A 23,550-nucleotide genomic window follows, 5' to 3' on the forward strand; every position below is an offset into this window, starting at 1 on the left:
AGGAAAAGATAAAGAACAGTTTTCAAGGTAAATGTTTTTATTCATTTCATCAATATTCTTTTAACATTTTTTGTTTTTGTTTTTGTTTTGATGACGGTTACATTATATCTCATGAAATTATAAAAAGTAAGGAAAAAAAGAAATTTTGTAGACGGCCACACAGTATTAAAAAACTATAGGTCATTTATGTTATAACTCAGTAAGTTTGACCTAATTTGTAATGCACGGTGAGTAATGGAAAATGTGATATATTAGCACAATATCAATAAATTCTCGTTCCCGAGCTAATGATTTTGATTTTAGGCAGTATAAAATTCTTTTTCAAAAGCAAACCCAATACCTTGTGGAATGCGAACGATTCTTGCTCAAGAGAAAATTATTTGAGCTCGGTTATATTTTGTGCGCCACTGCCACTGGAGATGTTTCTTCTTGTTTTCATTTATTAATTTTTTGTTATTTTAGATTATATCGCCACACTGTACATTGTCTTTGCAAAATTTGCACTAAATATCATTAATACATCAGACCGAAAGAAGGAAGTAGATATTATTTCATGGGAGGTTGTACACTTTAAAGGTCGGGCAGTGTGTTCAGTCAAAGCCATGTCTCAGTTATCACCATACTACACCCCCAGGTTACATGTACATGCTTCATGAACGGAGTAGATACATACTTGCCACAGCTAAATACCACTCTGTGGTATAAACTCTTGAGGCTATAAATGTCCCCGTCCAGTCTCTGACACACCCTGTAGTATAAGATCTGGATTAAAAGTTCTTTTGTATCCATTTATGAACCACTTTGATGATGTTTCAGTCTTTTTATTCTAGCTAACTTGGATGAATAAGATGTCCATGCAGTTAAGCACACCAGTGCTACCAATTGAAAATGAAGTCACATAAAACACTGAGAGTTTATTATATTTTTATTTGGTTTGAATACATACATAGGTTTGAATGACGCCTTATCTGCAAAGCATGTTAGGCTGAAAACTGAGGCAAATCAAAGCCCTGATTCAACTACCAGTAGCTTGAAAATTCAGGTGTTGACATTCCTATTTTCATTTTTTCATATGTTAGCATAGTATATATCATGAAAATGTAATTTATAGAAAGTCATGTTATTTCAGAGTATACATAAAATTGATCATCATGTCAGTGACAGCAAAAGCTGGTCCTCTGAAGCAAGAGTTTCAGTTTGGTCAATGGTGTGTGACTTCCACCAAGGATCATATTCTGGAATCTGATGGACCAGAGAGACAGAGGTGGGTGCTGTCCCCTTTTTTATGATGGTGAAGTTTTAAGGTAGAATATTGTAAATTGAAGAGGGGGAAACTCATATCTGACACTGCCATAAATCTGTAATGTTTGCCATTATCTTTTAGTTTTATGGTTTTTATATTCAAATGAAATATTCAACAGTTTGTGCTTCTGTTGTTATAGAAAAGACTGATGTATTTTGCATAACTACCACAGCTTCCAGAAATGATCTTTGTCAACGACAAGCTACTGTAATATTCAACAGTTTGTGCTTCTGTTGTTATAGAAAAGACTGATGTATTTTGCATACTGTATTTCAGATTTGAAACAGAGCTCAAACTACCACAGCTTCCAGAAATGATATTTGCCAACAACAAGCTACGCCTGGTACACACAGATGGGTTTGGGATAGAGTTCAATGCCCTGGATGCACTGAGACTTGTAGATGCTGAACATGATCTGATGAAAGTTGCTGTGGCAGATGCATGGAGAGAGGCAAGGTCAGCTGTGTAACTTATGATAACAACATTTATGTCATTTTTGCCAATTTGTTCAAACCTTAAAGCTAAAGCACTTATAATAATAATAATAATGATAATTTATTGTCATATTTATACAAGTATAAAATGAAAATTGGTATGATCCATCGATAAAATGTAATACAATGGAATTATTAAAATACATTTTGTTCATTAAAAATACGTACTGCTGATGGATAAAAACTATTTTTAGTGCGCGTGGAGGTTGCTTTTAATGACCATAGTCGGCTTGATGACATATGCATAAGTAGGCTATTCGCTGGGTGACCAGGGTCACCCGTGATTGACTTCACTTTCAGAGTTTCTTAAGCACTCGTATCATATACAAACATTCAATTGACAGCAAGTCTCTACCTACAATGCGCCTGGCAGTTTTTACTACACAATTGAGGCGATTCTTGTCCTCTGCTGTAGCACTACCGTACCAAATGGTGAAAAATTGTGTTAGTACACTCTCAATCACTGCCCAGTAAAATTTTGCCAGCAGTTCTTGGTTAACATAGAACGACCTCAATCGCCATAGAAAGTAAAGTCTTTGCTGAGCTTTACAGACAATTTCATCTATGTTAATGTGCCATTTAAGATCATCAGATATATGTTTGCCAAGAAATTTGAAATGTCTGACTATTTCAACCTCAGAACCATTCAGTATAAGATGGCTAATTTCTGTTGGATTTTTTCCTAAAATCTACAATAATTTCTTTTGTCTTTTCAACATTAAGCTCGAGGTCGTTTTCAGAGCACCATGAAATGAGGGCCGAAACTTGATTTCGATAATCAAATTCGGAAGTGCTTATAAGGCCAGCGCAGGTGGTATCATCCGCAAACTTACCAATCAAACAATCGGGATACGAAGCAACACAGTTGGATATAAACAGTGAATATAAAAGAGGCGAGATGACGCAGCCCTGAGGCGTGCCAGTATTAATCTCTATAGTCTTGGAAAAGTTAATCATGTCAATTAGGAATTCAAGTAATTTTTGTTTGCCATTTAAGTTGGCTGGTGGCAAGAAAACTCTACTTTCTTGACTTGAAAGTATTAAGAAGTAGCTTGGTTGTATGGAAAACTGACTGAGATTTAATTATGTATTTTCATGTATTTATTCAGTCATTTATTAACAGCTAAGCATTCTCAGATACACACATACACCTGCTATTTGCAAGTAAGTCTTAATTTTTTATGAAAATAAATAATATAAATTACAGAAACATTTTATAGTAACAGGTATGTTCGATGGTTTATAGCTACCTGCTGTCTTTGGATCTCAGTAACACCAAGAATTGACAATATGCATGCCATTGTATGTACAACATATTCATTGAGTTGATAAAATATATCCCAAGCAAAGATATAATATGAGAATTATACAAAATGAGGTAAAACGTACAGGTCAGACTTCCATGGTATCAAAAGTTCTCCCATCAACTTAATAAAATTATTGGGCAGATAAATGAAATTCAATATTGCTGATGTCGTCTTCAGGGTGTTGAATAATTTTTTGTATTACTGTCAGGGACTGTTCACAATTAATTTGTCAACCCAGCTAATGGACTGACTTTATGGGACTAACAGGCCATGTCACTAAGTCTCCTTAACAAGTCTATTACAGGATTTGACAGGTGTACTGTTGCTATTTGATTGGGGGGGGGGGGGGGGGGCTTTTACATTCATTTTTATTCCCCACTGTGTGCGATAATGCCATAGATTTTGTGAATCTTCCCTTTTATTTGAACATGAAATAATTTTTTTTTGGATTGGGTTTTCATATTGAGATACACTTGAAGTTAGTGCATCAGGCTTGCTTTATGATGTCAGTTGTTGACTGCTTGATGGTGAAGCCTGGGCTGCCATCTGTTTGCGTTGGGCTGATTCTACAGCATACACTGATGCTTTGGCCGACTCATCCATACACCATGCAATGCTTCTCATAATATCCTCCAGGGAGCGCCACGTGTCTGCCTTTCTTAACAACACCCCACCATAGGAGTCGGGAGAACTTTGATCAGTTTCAAAACACAACTTCTTTCCCTCTAGTCGCACAAACATGAAATGAAATCCATCTGAGAGAATGTTAAAAAATGGCATCCTTTTTACGTTGAGGTCTTTGGATTGGTTCTCAAGCTGAAGTAATAATAGCTGCATGATGGCCTGCACTGCACCTTTTTCATTGAAGTTAGTCTTACCCTTAGCTTCAAGACAGCCAATGCAGATCTCATCCTTGTAAAATCTGTAGTCGTATTTGTTTGTTGGCATACATGTGCTGTCCACTGTTTGTTCTGTGGTCATCTTGAGACCCACATTGAGGCAGAGCTGCATGAGAATAGTATCTAAAATGATCCTGGCATCATTTTCTGATGCACTAAACTGCTCCAAGTGGGTTTGTGTTTGAAACCCATCCAGAGGAGCCATTTGCAAAACTGATTGTTTGGCCTTGATTTCTCTTCTAATTGACTTGATGGCTTCTTCATTGACACTGATACCAAACGGCATGATGAGCTCCCGTACTGTGTGTTTGAAGCTGATGTATTTAGCTAACATGTCCAACCCCCACTCACTTCCTGGGGTATTTTGGTCTGTCCTTTTTGGTCTTTTTTGTCGGGTTGGCTTTGGTGTTTTATCAGCACTGATCTTTACAGCTTTTCCTTCTTTTAGCGCAGAGAGAGCTGAGGAGTAGTTGAATTCCTCATGATCATCATAAGGCTGAGAGGAAGCTGAGAGGTTGGCTGTTTCTGTGACCAATTCTGCAATATCATCTTCTTCTCCACTCTCCTCCTCAACTACCTCCATCTGGTTTTGAGTTCGAAGTCTAACACTTAAATCAGTTCTAGCCCTTTTCACTCTGTTGTGGACAGGGGAGGGATCTGAGTGGGCTCTTTTCATTGGAGGTGTGATTTCTGCAGGCTGTCCATTTTGTCTCATCAGATTTACCTTCTCATTTTCATTGCTGATAAGCCTACAACTTCTTGAGATTCTTCCATCATGGCCTTCAATGATTATGTCCCCTTTACCAGTGCTGTACATTTGTTGGAATTGGTGAGGGGAATAACCAATTTTTTCTTCCACAATCTGAATATCAGAATTTTCTCCATCTGCCATAGCTTCTGGCTTGATGGTGAAGTAGGACTGTGTGTTTGATATGTGGCTACTACAATCTGTCCTATCCACGCCTTGTTTTGTACTGTTTGCTTCAAAAGTAAGACCACATTTACTGTCAGTTTTCAATTCCTGCTTTGGATGAAAAAATGAACAAGTTGTCTTTTCTTTTGTCACAGGTGTGTTACCTTGAGACTGTCCATTTCGTTTTATTGGACTTTTGTTAAAGAAATAAGTAACAGGTTCATACACATATTCCCCAGAAGTCTCACTGGTATAACCCGAATCTGGTGAATTGAATCCCATTCTGTTGAAACTATGGCTCCTGGTAAACAGTCCACCACTGGTGCCCACACCTCCGCCACTATTGTTTGAATTTTGACTTAAATTTTCTGGTGGAGAACAACTTGGAGAGTTTGTCTCAGAGGACAGGGTTCTCTCAAGTGCCATCTCTCTTTTTCCCTCCAGAGCTAATTTCAGGGCTACTTCAGAAGCAAGGCAGTGGCTCTTGATCTCCCCTGGCTTTATCTTGAGCTCTGGCATTTTGGCCACATACTTGGTGATGTGGAGAGGCTTCAGGAAACCACGCCATAGTTCTAAATTGGCAGAGGTGTCTCTTTCGGGACTTGAATCCATTTTCTATGTGCTCTGCCTTACATGAAAGAACTCTGTAAATGAAAAGAATTAAAATTGATTAAGATTACTGAAAATTTGTACCAGTTCTTGTTAAAACTGTTCATTCTGAAAATAGATAAATAACCATTTTGAATAATTGCGTCCTTATAAATTATACTTTATCATAATTAAAAATCTGAGAAATAAGTAACATCCTCATACACTAGTTAGATCTCCATGGCAGTGTACATATTATAATGGCAAAGAAAAAAATTATTTAGAAATTTCTCCTGACAGATCATCAAATGGAAGTTGGTTTAAGAAAAAGGCATTTAGTGCAAAGTATGACCTTTGTTGCTACTTACTCTTTTTAAATCATTTGACGTTACATTATGTGACTCATGGAAGCCTACTATTAGTAGTATTTGGATTTTCTATAATACTTGATGAAATTGGAATAAGAATTGAGTAATTGAGTTATACGTTAGTATGAATAACATACTCACTACGTGCAAATGATTACAAAGTTATCAAAGTTAATGAGATATTTATACACTCCACTGGCAAATCCAGGATTTTGTAAGTGGGGGGGGGGGGGGGGGGGGGGGGGGGGGGGGGCATAAGGTTTTTCTGGGCAAAAGAAGGCATATTAAAAATAGTGGAGGAGGACAAATTTACTATGTAAAAAATTTAATATGTAGGGTATCTGGATGGAAAAGCCACATGGATTTGTTTAATACAGCTAGCTATCCTGTTTTAAGAAGGACCAGCATGTTCCTTTACTGAATCCACCATTGCTATCTGGTCAGCTGTGAAAAATATTTTAGTTTTGATGTACAACACTTTGATATAGCCACTATGGGTGGGTTATAGGCGTAACAATAACATATCATATATTGAGTTCACCCAATTCTAAGAGAGTAAATATAGGCTTAATCATTGAGTTAATGAACTCGTCAAACATAATAGTGTTTTTATACTTAAGTACTATTAAGTACTAAGTACTAAGGATGGTGATCACATCAGTTAAATCACACCACTGGCTGGAAGGTCAAATTTGTAACATAAGTTATGTTTAATTACATTATGAGATTAAGTTATTTTGAACTTTGTCAATACAAATGTGTACAGTGCAGGATATCCTGTGATACTGTACTGCCGTGATTCTAATTCACCCACAAGTTAAGGCTCACATGATATGCCAGGAGATATATACCATACAGGGCATGAATTTCATCCAAAAAACATGCCCGAGCACACAGCCATTGCAAAAACATCATTGGTAGTACACTTACCTTTGAAATTAGGACATGATACTGATTAAATGCCGTCTGTCTACAGGGTAGATTGCTGTGAGTCATACTATGCTGCTGGAGTACGCATATACAATACAAGTGTGTATGACCTACATTTAATGCAATTTGATTGGTTGGGGTTTGTTGTCATGCTTGGACTTGCATCAGTTGAATAAACAAAAGGGCAACCAGTGACAGGTGTTGTCAATAAATTTCTTAGACACCATGTTCATTGCATGGCTTGTAACATTTGTTGTGCAATTTCTGACTAAGCAGTCCAAAGATACTAGAAATAAAACACCATTCACATTAAATGTCATACATATTTTTTGTATTTCACTTTTGTATTACGTTTTTTTAACCAAAATAATTGACAGAAAGTTAAATTGTTTTCCCATTTTGCCTACAGTTAAAATGAATGAGTTATTATTATTATTATTATTATTATTATTATTATTATTGTAAAAGATCGAATGACTTACTAAGCACATACTAGTATACTACTTTGATATGTTTTATTTTTTGGTTTTTAGGGCAGATTGTGAACACATTAACCACATTGCCAAACCTTATGACTGGACATATTCATCAAATTATACAGGGACTCTGTTAGGGGAAGAAGATTCAAAATTGCAAGTAAGACAGGTTTAAGTTCTCATATCAAAACATATTGTAATTACAAATATGACAAAATAATCACAAATTAAAAAATGTATATAGAAATAAACAAGTAAATAAATGAAAAGCAGGGTATTTTTTTTTTTTTTGTAATTTAGAGAGTACAACACAAGAAATGACCTTTTGTGAAAAATGATATGTAGCCACCTGCTTGAATTAATAATGCTATGATGATGATGATGATGATAATGTTTTTCAGGTTACTGAAACGACTGAAAGAATAGACCTTGAAAAGTTAAAAGTTAAAGAAAAGATATATTTTTATGAAGATCTATTATTATTTGAAGATGAACTGTCAGACAATGGAAGCTCTATGTTAAGTGTGAAAATTGTAAGTAGAGGTGGAAAATTGTATCCTTTGGGAGATACAGTGTGTATATTTTAATTTTGTAGCCATTAAATTTAAATTATTAATCAAAATTTCTGCAGTTTAAAACAGCAAAAAACCCACCAACTTACAGAAAAACAGTACTATAGAAAAGAATGAAATGTATTCCCATAACTGTGTTATTCCCTTCTCTTTTATTTCAGAGGGTGATGCCTTCTAGTTTTTTCATCCTTCAAAGGTTTTACTTGAGGGTGGACAACTTACTCATAAGAGAGAATGATACCAGGATTTACCATGAGGTGAGAAATTTAATAAAGAAGAAGTATAATTCTAAAATATTTTATTTAAGCTCTCATTATAATAGTGTGTGTGATAAAACTAAACATGCATCTGTGACATATTTTGTGGTTTAAAGAGATTAAAATTTGCTTAGGGCTAGGAGAGACAATTGCTGACCTCCCAGAGATTTTTGAAAGATAATTTTCTGTGGGCTCTTCATAAAACCACAGAAGTTCTGTACTTCAGTGATATAACATGCCCCTTGCCATTCTTCCAGTCCATCCCTTTATAAAATTTGGTATAGGAGTATCTTATTTTTCTTTCTGTAAAGTTCCCTTTCTACTAGACACTGTCCTCTCTTCATCCTGTAGTGTGGTCCCATTTGAGAATAAAAAAAATACTTTATGTGTCAACAACTGGCCAATTGTTGAGCATTCATTCTGCAACTAAAGCCATGCTTTTGCCTCCTTTCTACAACCACAGTGATGCCAGTTTCATGGTTGCACAAAGGAAGCAGAAAGGATACCTTCCAGTGTAAAGGGGGTTTAAGAATCTACTTGTAGACTGGTACAGGTGGAAGGCCTGCAAATAACCTGTTTGTATATTAGGCCTTTAGCGGCTGCCCCCTTCCCAAGCCCTTTTCTCAATCTTTTACCCAAGTGTTATGATGTAAGTACTGAAAATGTAGGAATGGGCACTTCAGTAAATACATCCATCTGTTTATTTTCTTAAGGGAGGCAAAAACTACATCCTACGAGAATTCACTTGCAAAGAGAAACCCTTCACAGAAATAAAGGTATGTTAAATCTGAAACAAGTTATATGTTCAGAGTGCTAAAAGAGCTAAAAAAACATATTTACATGTGTGAGCCTAATTTGAAATAAAACATGCTTCTAACTTAAGATCTGGTATAAATTAACATATTTAATTGTTATCATTTGAAATTTTAATTAAATTTTAATTCTCTTAAAAGAGAACAAGGAATTAGTTATCTGTATAATGGAAAATTACTATTAAGATATATTACTATTAAGATATAGACATCATGGAAAATGATGCCTGAATATTATTTTCTTATTTTAAAATGATGATTTTGATTAATTTTTTCCAGGCACCACTTCATATTATTATAGATCCTGCAGAAGTCAGTAATTTTTTGGACTTGAAAGAATATAGATATGAAAAGTTAGAATTTCCCAAAGTTTCATGTACACAAGCAGCTGAAGTACCAAGATGATGAAATTTTCATGAAATGGAGATCTACTTGTATAATTTGTGGAAAATGCCACTATTAAGAAAGACTGTTTCTGATAGCAGAGCATATCAAAAATGTGTCTTGTTTAGAGTTGGGATAACAGGTTCATAAAATGACCTTGTTGATGCTGTTTATGGGTGAATTGCATGTAAAACCATATGCATGAGATTGCATCCTCCCATTTTCCCCAGTGAGGATTGTGAATCCTCTTCCCAGGGTCTCAGTAGATAGCAAAGTTGAAATATTTTGCTGTGCTTCTAAAATGTGTTTAGTGGGGTGTTTCTTAATCCATGCACACCTGTGCTTTTTTCCAATCAACAGTGTGCACATGTTAAGAATTTTAACATAACTGTTCCTGCTTTGAATGGACGATTACCTAAAAAGAGCAGGAATAAGTTAAGCTGGTACCTTTCTTTTTTCTGTTGTCTATAGTCCCGAGCCTGGTGAATTATTCATAGTTAACAGTTGCGATTTTTGCTCTTTCAGGCATTTGTCTTCTAGCCTTAATTGCAAAGATTGTTCGGGGTAGTTTTTATGCAATTTGAAGAGAGGTAATTATGTGGAAATTATATCCTATTCTTAGATGACCAAAGCATTATGTATTAGGAGTATATTTGATAATTTTATTCTTGTTTAGTATCGTGTGATGGAAATAATGTAAAAATTGTAAGAGATGAAAAACAATTATGCAACTTGCATTTCTTCAAGGATATGAATTTACAATAAAGGTGAGAACAAGCAAAGAGTTTTCAGGATTTGATTTATTGTATACTTTGTATAAATGTTAGTTATCACTATATCACAAATGTATTTTTGTTAAAGAGGTACTAGTTTGGACATCAGACAAAATATTATAAAAATGATGTTGGTGTCTGAGGATACAAAAGAAAAAAATTTGATTACCAATTTAATGCATTTGTCTTTCTAAAATGCAATTTAATCACTCAACCCTAGTAAAGAAATTTTAATTGGAAATAAAATACTTTGTCATTCCAAACCATCCTCATTGTACCTGAGTAAACACTAAAAATATAGCATGCTTTTTTTCATTATGGACATAAAGGCATCACTTTTGTCACACAAAAAATGTTAACCATATTATAATAGAAAAAAATTTAAAAATTTGGCATCGTTTTGTTAAGCACAATTCACAGCATTGGCAATAACATGTAACAAAAAACTATCTGGAGGCTAAAAGCCTGGCTCAAAAAGACTGTTGTATGCATGTTGGATAAAGTATCAGTGGCACTAACTTTAGTACAAACTGTCTACCTTCAAAGGCAAGTTATTAAGCTTGGCTTGTTATCTATGAGCAAGAAATTTCACCATGCTTCATGATGTTTAAGTTTTGCTAAAGCTAATCGACACATTTGACCATGAAGTTTAGTGGACCTATGCAATATAAAGATACAGGCACATTTCCTACTGGTATATATCTACATGTGACACAGGGGGACTTAGAACAAATTCTCTTAAAATAAAGCAAATTGTATGTACAGTACACTTCTTAGCATTATAGTCCAATATGTATAATCAAATTGGTGCATTGGCACAAAGTTGTCCTCTCTTTTAAAGAATATGAGCACTAGCAGATGTGATGAAACTTGGGACCCATGGGTCTAAGGAGAAAGTAACCAGAAATTAATTGTACAATAAATAAACATTTTTGTATGAAATGAATTTGCAAGAAGAAGAAGCTTATTCTACATACATTTCTGAGAAAAGGGATATCATGATACTGGTAATTAAAAAAAGCATCTTAAAGATTTGAAAAGAACAACAGTGTGCAAAAACATCTTTCACTTATACCTGCAATAACATTTAAATTAAGGAATGTAGTAGAGTAAAAAAATATCTTTACACTATGTGCAGATTATCATCATAAGTTTTTCAAATGAGATCATTATTTGCGTAACCATGGCAATTTCACAATTTTCCTTGAATCAGGCCATTCAAAGCGTGTCTGGTATTCTGTGAAACTTGACTCGTACTGCCCCTTCATGAGTGGACGTCCACTGGCCATGAAATTTGGTGTTGGGTTGATAAGAAAGTCACTGGTCTTTGGGTCAAGAGGTGGACGCTTGTACCTGACCATATACTCCGTCTTCCCTGGGAATGTCATGTTGATACCACAGGATTCTTGGACGCTCTGTGTCTTGGGGCCATTTGCTGTGATCATTGTGGTGTTATAGGCTTGAAGGTGATCCATGGTACCTGAAAATAAAAAAAAACATGTTGATGTTGACATTTTCATGGTATTGGTTTAAAAAAAATTACATTTCAATATCATTCCATGATGTTAAACTTTGAGAATTGATAATTTTTGAATGTCTTCCTGTACTTGTCTATTCTATCTTCTTTGGAAAACAGTGATGACAGCTTTATATTGTTGTGTTGCATTTTACTTTGCCAACTACATTTTCTAAATGTGTACCTTGTTTTTATTCTTTGAATTAAGTATCCATAAATATGTATTTTGTTTCAATATAACTGCTGACATGTTGGCATAATATAAAGCAGTTCATGACAAATTTTAAAATAACATTTACATATATGATAATATGTGGGATATGTATACCTGAAGTTTGCCTTTCTCCGCCAGTGGATCCTACTCTTCTCTGCAGGCTTTTGTTTGTGCCCATATATGTTTGATGAAGTTCTCTAGCGCCTATGTGACCCTTGTCTGTTGAGTAACCTCTTTGATTTCCTGCCGAAATGAAGCAATAATGATCTTGATTTCATACTGACAAAATGCTCAAAACTACAGTCCCCATACAGTAATTCTCTGTATATTACAATTAGAAATTAACAGTTTCTTTTTTAATTACTCTTTGGTGAATGGTCAAAATTGCTTGCCTCTTGGCTACAGGTTTAAATAATGTTTAATTTCTCCATACGTTTTATTAAGTTGATTATTACATGGCAGGTCTGTGCACGCGTTCACCTTTGTCAATTCAAATTATCCTTGTTAATATAGGCCATTGATAAATAATTTCTTTGAGATAATAATATTGAAATAAATGTACATGTATATATAATATTGAATATATCTTAATTAATAAGAATAATATTAAAAGTAACCTGGGACAGCTCCATAAGACATCTGCTGCCCACTGCTAGGATGGTTTGCTCTCCAGCCAACATTCAAACTGCTGTTATAAGCATTTCTCTTGGTGTCCAGCCAGCTCATGCCCAGTACCACTGGGTCCCGAGAACCTCTGGTCAGCATGTGGCGGTACCCATTGAAACGGTCAGTGACACCTATGTGGTCCGAAAATTGCTGGATGCGGTTGTGGGCATTCAATGCATATGGACTCAGTGCCTGGAACATGAGAGATTTGGAAAATATAGTTATTGATCCAAATGAAAAAACACTGCTTAATTAGAAAAATTACTCATAAAATGTTAATCAGTGGTGGAAATATGTCTACATTCCATGCATATTTGTAAATTTATTGAATCATTTTTAATTGGAAAATTACATTTAGTTATAAAGCAAATGGTAAAACTACTCCAACACTCACTTCCTGACTTGCTTCTAAAGTTTTATCTGCCCAGTGATGTGCTTCGCGGATCTCATTTTCCTGCTTCCCATCCAAAGCCTTTCCACTCATGGAGTTCTTGAGGTCAAAGAAAGCTTGTTGAACATGCTGGCCAGCATGGGTTGCCCCTACATAAGGAGAAAATGTGACAATTAAATGTGTGGATTGAAACATATTGGAAAACGTTTCTCTCTATCCATCCATTGATCAAACACTTTGGAAGCAAGTGATACTGACACTTTGCATTACACAGATTAATTGCTATAAGGTTTTCTGGTGGAATGTTTATTCAATAACCACTACAATCAAAACCAAAAGGACATAACTGACTCACCGCATATCCTATTTATCATCAATAATTCAATTTACAATGCATATGATCTAATATTGATTTAACTACTCTGGGCTGACTTATATATATAAACCTAAATTATTTGTGCACTGCAATTCTGCTCAACCAGCATGGTGTTGTATTACGCTGTAAAAAATTCAAAACCTGCAAAATCCAGTCAGTTACTTAATGGTAATAATAATAATTAATGTGGTTTCAAACCAAGCACCTGTTGCCTTAATTGCCTTGCAATTACAGACATTAATATAATATTAAATATTAATTAGGGGGCATACCCATGTGCTCCTGCATAAGCTTGTCCTGATCAAACCCTTGTTTCCATTCTTTGGATGTAGCTAATAAATTTTGGTCGAACTTCAGGTGGTTGAGACTGTTGTCTATATCATATGCTTTCCGCGCGAGCTCGTCGGTGACATAGTACTGTCCGCTCCTCAAAACGTCATTGACATCATGTTTTAGAGTGTGCACAGAACCCAACAAAGCGTGGTTTACGCTCTGCTCTGGACGTGCAGATGCCAGCATGATGCTACCGAGATGAAAACGCCCTGGTGGTACAAACTGGAGGGAAATAGCACAGGTGCTGGGTGCCTTTGGCTTTCAGGCGTGTTTAGCTTTAGCCATAAGTTAGATACGCATAGCCACGTGCTTGGCAACCCAAGAAAAGCCAAATCCGTTCTTCGGGTATGAAAGCGAGTTGTTAATGTTACATGGCCCGTGGAATTATGATTTGTCATTTTTGCCCATTTATGTATCTGTTATGTGATGGTTGGATGATTTCTTATCAACCCAGCTGTAGCATTCCTGCGCTTTCTGATTTGTTTCATATTGGTGTTTTGGATTTTCTTCAGTGCCACCTAACGTTCTACATGTGACTTTGAAAGGAAATGTTTACAAAAGTGGATGAAAAGGTGCAGCGAGTCATAAAATGACGTGAAAACGGGTCTAGAAATTCAACAGGTCGACGTAAAAAGCAGAGCCATTTCAGTGTCCAACAATGTCATTAACAGCGAAACAGGTGCTCGTGCTCTTCTTCATCATTAAAAGCGGGTTTGTAACGTGTGCTGCTTCTAAACGTTTTAATGATGACGTGAGTTTGGTTCTGCGTGTTGGAAATGGTGACACTGACAACCATGTTATAGGAAGTAGAAGTAAGAGGGACACCTCCAGCTCAGGTGCGGTGACGATGACCAACCTCCAGGTCGTTTCAACCATCCAGTCTCACTACGCCAAGACAATAATAACCAGTGTCATGGAAAACGGGGCTACCAGTGGAAACGGGACTGAGACATCCTTCATGGTTCAGATCCCCGAAGAGGCATTTATCTCTTCTTTTAACATGGAAATCAACGGCACATGGTATGCATCAGCTGTCCTGTCCAAAGCAGAGGCACAGAAGATTTATGATGCTGCGAGAAATCAAAGTCAGAATGCAGGAATGGTGAGCAGTGCAGGCCCCTCCGGTTCCTCTCAAGAAACTGTTAAGTATCGGAAAAAATTCAATGTCAACACCAACATTGCCCCTGGAAGCCGAGTAACCTTTGTGTTAACCTATGAGGAACTTTTGGAGCGCAAACTTGGGAAGTATGATCATATCATTAGTGTTCGCCCTAATCAGACAGTAGCCAACTTGACCATAGCAGTGGACATTGATGAACCCCAGGGACTTACGAGTCTGGAAGTTGATGAGCCCTCTCTTCCCCAGGCATCAGTACAGTCAGTGAGCAGCATGGTGAAGAAGATTCAGTACAGCCCTACAGTGGCTCAACAACAAGCTCAGAATGCTGTCAAAGGGATCGATGGTGATTTCATCGTGACATACGTGCTTCAAGACACCAATAATGGTGGTGTAATTTTGGTTGGAAATGGTGGATACTTTGTCCAATACATTGCTCCCACAGGACTTAATGCCCTTCCCAAATCGGTATATTTTGTGGTCGATGTTAGCGGGTCCATGAGTGGGCAGAAAATTGAACAAGCAAAGAATGCCATGCTAGCCATACTAGATCAGCTGGACACTTCTATGGATTACTTTGGTATTGTGTTGTTTGATGACACTTTGGAATACTGGCCTGATACTAAGTCTTTAGTTCAGGCCACTTCAGAGAGAATCAGCAGTGCCAAGTCATTTGCTAATGAAAAAATAAAGGCTCGTGGAGGCACAGACATCAACAGTGGTTTAGTTGCAGCATCCCAGGCTTTGAAAAACCAACCCAGTAGCAGAGCATCAATCATCGTCTTCCTGACTGATGGACAACCAACTTCTGGTGTTTACGACACAAAGGTAATTCGACAGAACATCCTGCAAGAAACCAGTGGCACAGGCATCGGGATTTTTTCCATTGGTTTTGGGACTGGAGTGAACAGTGACTTCATGAGGGCAGTGTCCTATGAAAATTGTGGCAGATATCAGTTCATAGCAGATGACGCAGAGGCAAGCAAAGAATTGGAAAACTTCTTCAGGCAATTGGGATCGCCTCTTATTAAAGGTGTCCAGGTTGAGTATTCCAATAATTTGGTGGACCAGACCAGCCTTAGCAACACGACCAAGTGCCTCCATTTCAGTGGCAGTGAGATGGTAGTGGTTGGGAAACTTCAGAGTCCAACATGCCCCAGCAGTTGGCAGAGCCGTGTAACAGGGCAGGGAAAAACGACCAACATTGATCTTTACAGCAGCGCTGCAACGTGCACCAATGAAGCCTTCTTGGAGCGTTTATGGGCGTACAAAAAGATTAATTCCTTACTTGACCAGATGAATGCACTCAGTGATAATGATGTGCTTAAAAAAGAAGTTGAAGCCAAGGCTTTAAACATGTCTTTGGAGTACAACTTTGTGACACCACTGACTTCAATGGTAGTAGTCCAGTCGGCAGATTACCAGGTTAGGAATCAGGAAGACCTATTTATTCAGTCACTTGGTGGTCGGATTAACAGTAAAGGTACTGGTATTACTGGATCTAGAAGCTCTACCAAGTGTTTGTCACTTGTTCTTTTTGTCGCAGTGATGTCTTATATGGGATTAAATGTCCAGCTGGGATTTTAATTAGGTTGGATTATTTTTAGATATATGAAAATGAATTGAATTTCTTTCATTGTAATCATATCTCTTTATCTGTTGTGGCTGAAATGAGTTATTATTTTGAGATAAAATAATAGTGTATGTATTATTGTGTCTGTTACTACACTTTTAAAGTCAGAATTGTCATATTTTGAATTAGAAAATTATGTGTGTGTGTATATATATATATATATATATATATATATATATATATATATATATATATATATATATTATGTACAGCATTGTAATATTGAAGGCAGCTAATCTGTGAAGATGTTTAAGGCTGATATTTATGTCATAATACATCCCTACAGAAATCTATGGGAGCAGAATGAAGTTCTTGTTACACACTAAAGGATATGGAATCCAACATGTTTGTTTACAGATATAGATTTATATGGCTGGATTTAAATACCAGCTTATCATTCTTACTAATGTGATCCATCTGAAAAAAAGAAACATTTATAATATGGTCACCAGATTTTGTGTGTAATTGATATCCACTGAGGTATAAAGAGTGTAAGATAGGAAAGGCCGAATTTGGCCAGTTTAGTTTGATGCCCCAAATCTTTAATACTGTATACTTCTTAATCAAGTGCTTCTGTGATAATTATACTGTAGCTTCAATTTTATTTGTAAAAAATTGTAGACAGTTTAAATAGTTATTGTACAGAGATTTATTTTTGAATGTTTAATTATTTAAAAGTTTTATAATGTGCACATTACCTAATCATGTACTTGAAACCTCTGCTGTACAAACATTTCAGGAGTGAAGGGAAAATGTCTTAGATAATTTACAAGGACTTGTTAATTACTAAATTAAATGTCAAAGCATCAGCATTTAAGTATTTTGAATGGACTTCAGGTAAAAAAAAAAAAAAAACTTGGACCATCAGGTCTTTGTGCCATATCTCTTGCTAGTAATTAAATTCCATGATTTTTATAGGTGTAATTTATTGTTGATAATGCTTGGATATATATATCTTATGTTGATAATGTAAACTTCACTGCAAATTAAAAATTATCACTCAACTTTTTTAGAAGGAAAACGGTGTAGTGAATAAAATTTCAAGATTTTAAAATGCCTTTTAAGAAATGAATTTATTGCCAGTCATGGTTTTCACTTATATACAAATGATGAGATAATATGAGAGATCAACATACTGAATACAGAGCACAATGACTAGAATCGTGTTATACTGTTCTGGCAGTGTAATTTTAGACTTATAGTTATCACCATTAATAATAAATAAAACAATCATTTTATAAAATCCTCAAGAAAAGTCTTAAGACAAAATTAAATATTTCTTCACCTTCAACAGAGAGGAAAAGATTTTGTTTACAGCACCTAATGTAAGCAAGTTAAAAGCGGTATAACTTATAACAAGAAAATAAGGAACGTCAAGTGCACAAGATGATGTGTGCTTTTTTGCCCTTATTATTTTCACTTTTTAAGTTAAATCCATGACATTTTAATATTGAATTAAAAGAGAACTGAGAATGGTATACAATTTATCATTCACAGCAGAATTGCTATCAAACTGACGCTAAGAAAAAATAAAACTGCAATATTGCATCAACCCAATGCATCTAATAAAATGAGACTTAAATGCTTATACAGAATAACACATTAAACCACTCATTCACAAATAAAATGACAGAATGAATGAGAAATACCATTTTCAAGGCAATTTTCTAAGTAATCTCAATAGCACCCTTGTGAGGCAGTAATACTGGCTTTAAAAAGTATGTACATCATATGAGCAAGGATACTCATCCTCAAGACTTCAACTATAAACTTAACTGTGCTGTTAAACTTAAACATAGCTGTGCCATGCAGCTTTGGTTCAGTCTGTAATTATATTTATACATATAACAGATGTCATACGATATAGAAAACTGCTAAACAAAATCACATAAAAAGTGTGGGCCTTTCAATTAATTAGACAAGTAATTCATCAGTATTCAAACACTTCAAAGCATATAAAAAACCCAACCCAATGTCATAACTATCTCAATATCAGTTAAGTCACTGTCATCTTACCATGGACTAGGAGGTGGGATCACATCTTGTCCACTTCTGTGATTAAACACCATTAAAAATCAAATGAAACAAGAAGACATTTAAATATCACACAAGGGCAACGATCTTCTTAAAAAAATTCAAACCCATAATGCATTTTAGGGTAAAACCCTTTACTGCTATATTTGCCTGGTATTTCTTAACCAGTGGTCCGACATGTGGCAAGACCAAAGACACCATTCCTCAACAAGATACCGATAACCGCCCAGATGTAAACTGCTACTAATGCACTGTTCTTCAAAATATTACTATACGGTGGGTTAGCATATCCTATAACTCAGTATCATTCTAGAAAATTCCTTAACCTCTGGCCTTAATGCCTTATAATTAGCAATTTGCCAATTGTCCACTCTCATACTGACCACCGCAATGTCTAGACATGCAGTCCACTGTAAGAGAAGTGTGCTTTTTCATTCTACACTATCAGGATAATTTTCTTTCTCTAGTTCGATGTCCACTTACTGACCCATGTCCTTATTGGAGTAAAAGCTCTAAACATCCAAGCCTTTGACAAGAGATGCCTCCAATGTTATTGTGAAGTCTCTGAGTGAGTGAATTAAATGAACAACAAAGTTCAGCAAGGTTGGTTCTCTCATGAAGGAATTTTCCTCATACATACTGGCAGTGACTGGTGCCTCAGCCATGACAGGCAGCCAGCGCTCTAGAACATGATCCCTGAAAGATTGAAAAATGTTTAACATCAAAATCACAATTAGTATTTCTTATCATTAATTATGTGAAATCATGTACTGTTACAGTGTATACAACTGTATACAAACACTTGTTTGCATTTTTTCGAAACTTCTACTCATATATATAATATCTAGTCAAAAGTCCAATAAAATATTACAACATAGATATTTGAATGTGAAATCACTATGTATCTTTAATCTTTGCGTAAATTGACTGACTGGATTCCAATCTTGTGTTCACTTTTACCAGAAAGTACTACTAGTATTACAATTACAAATATGCTTTGGATATGGCCTGAGTACAATAAATCATGGATCCTAGAATATGCTCACCTTAGACCCACACACACAAAGAGCTGAAATTTCCCATCTTTCCCTACACTCTGTGATGCTTCATTTATCCTGGCAACCACATTGCAATAAGACATGTATGCTGCTCTTTTCATCTGGGAGACTTTTACATCCTCTTTCAATGCACTGGCAAAGTAAGCTTGGCATTTTTCTGTAATCATGAACAGCTGGATAAAATTCTCATTTTTTAAACACCTATAAGTATCTCTCTCTCTTTGTTCAAATATTTAAAAGCAATTATAACATTTCACTTTTCAAATATATTTAGCACAGCATTAACTTGATAAAACATTTATAATATGTATAAAAAAATCAAAGTCCATTTACATGATGGAAAGTTACTGCATTTTTATTCAGGGGCGGATTGAGGCCGTCTTCTGGGTCTTCCAGAAGACGGTCAGGTTTTCAACTTTACAATGACGGGTATCTAATTTTTTTTGTCGGAAGACGGTCAGAAAAGGAGGATGGATGAACAAAGATAATTGGGAACACTGTCAGAAAATATCTCTGGATCCGCCCCTGTTATTGTATGGTATTATATTGTATTGTATTATCTAAAATAACGAAGGGGAATCCTTGACACAATCACTTCCTAAGGGAAAAAGACCCGACCTATGTAGTCCCATGCATATAGTCTATTCCTGAACAGCCTGGCAGATTTGTAACCATACTGGAACACATTGTCTAAACACTCCACTAGCCCACCTTCTCCACACAACAGGTAAGTTAAGCTGCCTCGCTAAATAAAAGAATCAATAAACTATTATTATCAAAGTACATTGAAGTTTGGCAAACATCCACTTTTTTAAAGAAGGCACTTAAAAATTGTACAAAGAGACATACATGAAACTAGGTCATCTGGAATGACTGTATTTTTCTAAAAGAAAATTCTGCACTGCATGCTATGAATAGTACTTGACATAAAGAAACCAGAAACTGGTGAAGTTGAATTCAGTGCTCACTTGTATACATGAATGAAAAACACAAATTGTTTATTTTCCCAAGAGATGATATGGGTCACAATGACATTGCAGGGGTAACCTATGAACAGCACACACAAAACTTTGTTCTGTATCTCCTACTGAATGAAAATAAAAATTACAAAATGCCTAGCAGTTCTCCCTACCTCCTTTTCTGGTTTGTAGTAATGTTTCACCAAGTTGTTGACAGATTCCCCCAACATCTGCTGTATTTCTGGCAGTCTGACCTCTGAGAAGAAGATATCAAAATTAATACCAGTGGCATATGCACAATATACAAACCATCATTTTAAAACTTACTCGAGTATGGATACCATGTGCTGCTCAACAAAAGATGCTTTACTTGATCCTACACACTATATGTTGTCAAAATTCTACTCTACGAAAATAATCTGACTCAATGCTGTTTCAAGAATTAAATAATGATACTGAGATCACAGACACATAGAATACTTTCTATAGAAGTACCCTGTTCATTACATTAATCTTTATGAAAGATAAAATTCAATCTGACAAGTGTTTAATATTCTGTGATAAGTTTCATGAATGTGTCTCCAAATTTTGAAATAATGTATCCACTGAGACTGGCTAAAACAACTTACTAGTCTCTGGTGCCTTCCTTGGTAAAATAGGTGACCTTGTCCTGGGTGGAGTGCTGCATGCATAGCATAGATCTGGAAAAAAACTCCAAAGTGATCTTACATATTTTAAGGTGAGGCACCTGTATACAAAGGCGTTTGTTAAGGTTCTAGGATAACAAATTTGTGGATTTCTTTCTTGTCTTTTAATTTTTTTTTTTTTCAGATTTATCTACTTAGGTCTACATCATTAAAATATCAAGGTGGAGAAAAGATATACCTCTTAAAATAAAACTGACATGACTTAAAATAAACAGCAATAAACCAAGTAATATTTCTGTAAGTGAAAACATTCTTACCTTCTCCATCAGTTGTGAGAGGAACCAGCTCACCAACCAGTAGTCGCTCAATACTGCCATCGTCAATTCCTTTTCCTAGCCATCGTCCACATGGAAACCTGAAATTACACAAATGCACAAATTGACTCTATGAAACATGTATTGGATAATGAAGAAAAGAAGAAAGACTAATTATCTAGTCTGCACAGATGGTAAATATACAGACACTAAACAGAACATTGTGTATTACTGTAAGTCTGATCAAGATCTCTGACCATACTTCTTCCCTATACCATACAACATCCTTATGTTCAAACTAATACAAAACAAAGGTATCTCACAAATAATTCTAATTCTGTGCTCCTATTAATTCTGTAAAGAGCATAAACAACTCACTTGTAAGTATGTCCAGTGATATCATTTCTGACCAAGACATGCTCTATCATCCACTTAGGTGTTATTCCACTGTTATCATGGCCTATCCTCAGGGTGGTCAGCATGCCAAGGTTCTTGTGCTAAATTAGGCAAAAGTTACAGTGGGCAATTAAAAACATACTTTATGGCATTTATCTTTATTGTAAAATTCTATGACCTGTTCTTCAAAGGGAGTGTGTGCTTGACAACATGTACCACCCCTGCGACTCAAAGGTTGCCTGCCAGTCAGACTTAGAAAAAGCTTAAGTAAGAATGATACTACTTACCTCTACTAAGATCTCCAGGGTGTGTCTGGCCACCTGGACTACCCCCGTGTCTCCCAGGTTGCCTGCCAGGCAGATGTAAGGGTTGGCTGAGGTAGCATAACCTTGAAACTTTCTACTTGGAAAGATCAACACTCTGTATGGGATGACTAGAAGGAAATAGAAATATAACTCTCAGTACACAGTCTAACTGACAGATCTATTTTGTTATAAATGTTACTATAAAACAGACGAGGTCTATTTATTCATGTACATTTTGTTAAGTATGAATGAATTTACACATTAATGAACAGCCATGTATTTAAGGAATTCAAATTATCTAACCTGACAATAAGTCAACAAACAAGTCATTATAATGAAGTTGGTGCTCAATTGTCAACAAGGCAGCAAAGCTGTCAAATGTACAGACAAAAAACAGGAAATAACTATGCACTAAATAGGCTACTGTCAATTCTGATGCAAAAGAACATTATGTTAAACTGCAAATTCAACATCAAATTTTAATTATGCTCAACAGGTAATACCAATGTAAGTAAAATGTGTAACAAGTTCACACTTTGAAAATGTATAACTTCCAGAAAAAGAAGCCAATTAGACTGCTTTTCCAACTCAGGCTGCATTTTAGTCCTGTATTTCTTTTTTGAAAGTTTGGCAATCATAAGTAACATGGTTTTCCCATAATGGTCATCATGGCAGCAGCACCCAAAATTGTGTTTTCTTCTATTCTGATGCCATATTACATAATGGTTAACAGCATAATGACCGTCAATTTTTAATAATAAAATATACGTATCATGGATTTTCAGAAAATGTGACTAGCATGGGTCTTCAAGCCCGTGGAACTTCAAAGTCACACCTTGAAAATGCCAATATGTGAAAAATTTAATTTTCACAAAAAAATTTTAACTGGCAGTAAGAATTACCAAACAGACTGCATTGCCTACTGAAGCTGTATTTTAGTCCCATGTTTCTTTCCTGTAAGTTTGAGAACAGTAAGTGACATGGTTTTTCTTAAATGGTCATCATGGGAGCAGTGCCCAAAATAGTTTTTTTTTCAAATTTTGATGCAATATTACATAATTTTTAACAGCATAATGACCATCAATTTTAAAAATAAAATATTAGTATTATGGATATTCAGAAAATGTGACTAGCAAAGGTTTTCAGGCCCATGGAACTTCAAAGTCACAACTTGAAAATGCCAAAATGTGAAACAAGACAGCACTGTTCTGAAATGTTTTTTTTTTCCATTTTTAACAATTTTTTTAAAATAAAACAAAATTAACAGGTTACTGCCATTTTTATACGATCAACTAAGAAAATTGATGAGATGGGAAAAATATCAATACAACAGTGTTAAATGTCCAATTTCCTCCATTCTGAGATTCTGAACATAGTGAATGATTGAATCTGACAAACTACAATGATATGAGTTTATTTCCATTTTTGAAACTTTATTACACAATACACAATAACAAGTTTACCATCATTTTTACATAATCAACTAATAATGTTGTAAAGATGCAGGAAATGTCA

At 35.5% G+C, this 23,550-nt stretch overlaps 5 protein-coding genes across 7 annotated transcripts in view; 2 read left to right on the forward strand and 3 right to left on the reverse strand.

Moving 5' to 3' along the window:
* Positions 1 to 3: 3 nt before the first annotated feature.
* On the forward strand, positions 4 to 10,085 carry LOC106151406 (TIP41-like protein). Of its 2 annotated transcripts, none has more exons than XM_013524650.2 (8): positions 4 to 27; positions 1,130 to 1,264; positions 1,580 to 1,759; positions 7,336 to 7,438; positions 7,680 to 7,811; positions 8,012 to 8,107; positions 8,821 to 8,883; positions 9,199 to 10,085. In XM_013524650.2, exons 2-8 carry the CDS (start codon positions 1,152 to 1,154, stop codon positions 9,322 to 9,324), a joined length of 813 nt encoding a protein of 270 aa, XP_013380104.2. In that variant the 5' UTR covers positions 4 to 27; positions 1,130 to 1,151; the 3' UTR covers positions 9,325 to 10,085. The 2 variants fall into 2 exon arrangements, with proteins under 2 accessions (XP_013380104.2, XP_013380103.2); XM_013524649.2 differs by lacking the exon at positions 4 to 27 and adding an exon at positions 137 to 227.
* Positions 2,875 to 6,900, reverse strand: LOC106151403 (uncharacterized). The gene is made up of 2 exons (XM_013524647.2): positions 6,803 to 6,900; positions 2,875 to 5,560 (listed from the first exon to the last, which is right to left on the reverse strand). The coding sequence occupies exon 2, from the start codon at positions 5,526 to 5,528 to the stop codon at positions 3,603 to 3,605; it is 1,926 nt and encodes a 641-aa protein (XP_013380101.2). The 5' UTR covers positions 5,529 to 5,560; positions 6,803 to 6,900; the 3' UTR covers positions 2,875 to 3,602.
* LOC106151404 (uncharacterized) lies at positions 10,086 to 13,879 on the reverse strand. Its single transcript, XM_013524648.2, has 5 exons — positions 13,512 to 13,879; positions 12,867 to 13,012; positions 12,424 to 12,664; positions 11,921 to 12,049; positions 10,086 to 11,556 (listed from the first exon to the last, which is right to left on the reverse strand). The coding sequence occupies exons 1-5, from the start codon at positions 13,756 to 13,758 to the stop codon at positions 11,246 to 11,248; spliced, it is 1,074 nt and encodes a 357-aa protein (XP_013380102.1). The 5' UTR covers positions 13,759 to 13,879; the 3' UTR covers positions 10,086 to 11,245.
* A 207-nt stretch (positions 13,880 to 14,086) lies between these two features.
* Positions 14,087 to 17,380, forward strand: LOC106151401 (inter-alpha-trypsin inhibitor heavy chain H4-like). The gene has a single exon (XM_087012493.1). It carries the CDS (start codon positions 14,231 to 14,233, stop codon positions 16,274 to 16,276), a length of 2,046 nt encoding a protein of 681 aa, XP_086868619.1. The 5' UTR covers positions 14,087 to 14,230; the 3' UTR covers positions 16,277 to 17,380.
* Positions 17,377 to 23,550, reverse strand: part of LOC106151399 (DENN domain-containing protein 5B) — a 28,116-nt gene continuing 21,942 nt past the window's right edge. For both annotated transcript variants that reach the window (XM_013524641.2, XM_013524642.2), the window contains 8 exons: positions 22,018 to 22,163; positions 21,713 to 21,831; positions 21,338 to 21,435; positions 21,003 to 21,074; positions 20,547 to 20,629; positions 20,033 to 20,159; positions 19,403 to 19,571; positions 17,377 to 19,052 (listed from right to left, as the gene is read on the reverse strand). In XM_013524641.2, coding sequence (XP_013380095.2) covers positions 18,869 to 19,052; positions 19,403 to 19,571; positions 20,033 to 20,159; positions 20,547 to 20,629; positions 21,003 to 21,074; positions 21,338 to 21,435; positions 21,713 to 21,831; positions 22,018 to 22,163 — 998 coding nt within the window. In that variant the 3' untranslated portion in view covers positions 17,377 to 18,868. The remainder of the gene's footprint in view (positions 19,053 to 19,402; positions 19,572 to 20,032; positions 20,160 to 20,546; positions 20,630 to 21,002; positions 21,075 to 21,337; positions 21,436 to 21,712; positions 21,832 to 22,017; positions 22,164 to 23,550) is intronic.

This window comes from Lingula anatina, chromosome 1 (assembly GCF_051362555.1).
Source record: "Lingula anatina isolate TDL-2025a chromosome 1, LinAna3.0, whole genome shotgun sequence".
In the NCBI taxonomy this organism is placed as follows: domain Eukaryota; kingdom Metazoa; phylum Brachiopoda; class Lingulata; order Lingulida; family Lingulidae; genus Lingula; species Lingula anatina.

Excerpts from the sequence above, each read along its gene's own strand:
- LOC106151406 (XM_013524650.2), top strand. The coding sequence starts at position 1,152 with ATGTCAGTGACAGCAAAAGCTGGTCCTCTGAAGCAAGAGTTTCAGTTT. Across the intron at positions 7,812-8,011 it reads CTATGTTAAGTGTGAAAATT|AGGGTGATGCCTTCTAGTTT; the intron begins GTAAGTAGAGGT and ends CTTTTATTTCAG. Across the intron at positions 8,108-8,820 it reads ATACCAGGATTTACCATGAG|GGAGGCAAAAACTACATCCT; the intron begins GTGAGAAATTTA and ends TATTTTCTTAAG.
- LOC106151403 (XM_013524647.2), bottom strand. The coding sequence starts at position 5,528 with ATGGATTCAAGTCCCGAAAGAGACACCTCTGCCAATTTAGAACTATGG.
- LOC106151404 (XM_013524648.2), bottom strand. The coding sequence starts at position 13,758 with ATGCTGGCATCTGCACGTCCAGAGCAGAGCGTAAACCACGCTTTGTTG. Across the intron at positions 12,050-12,423 it reads GTCTTATGGAGCTGTCCCAG|GAAATCAAAGAGGTTACTCA; the intron begins GTTACTTTTAAT and ends TCATTTCGGCAG. Across the intron at positions 11,557-11,920 it reads CGGAGAAAGGCAAACTTCAG|GTACCATGGATCACCTTCAA; the intron begins GTATACATATCC and ends TTTTATTTTCAG.
- LOC106151401 (XM_087012493.1), top strand. The coding sequence starts at position 14,231 with ATGTCATTAACAGCGAAACAGGTGCTCGTGCTCTTCTTCATCATTAAA.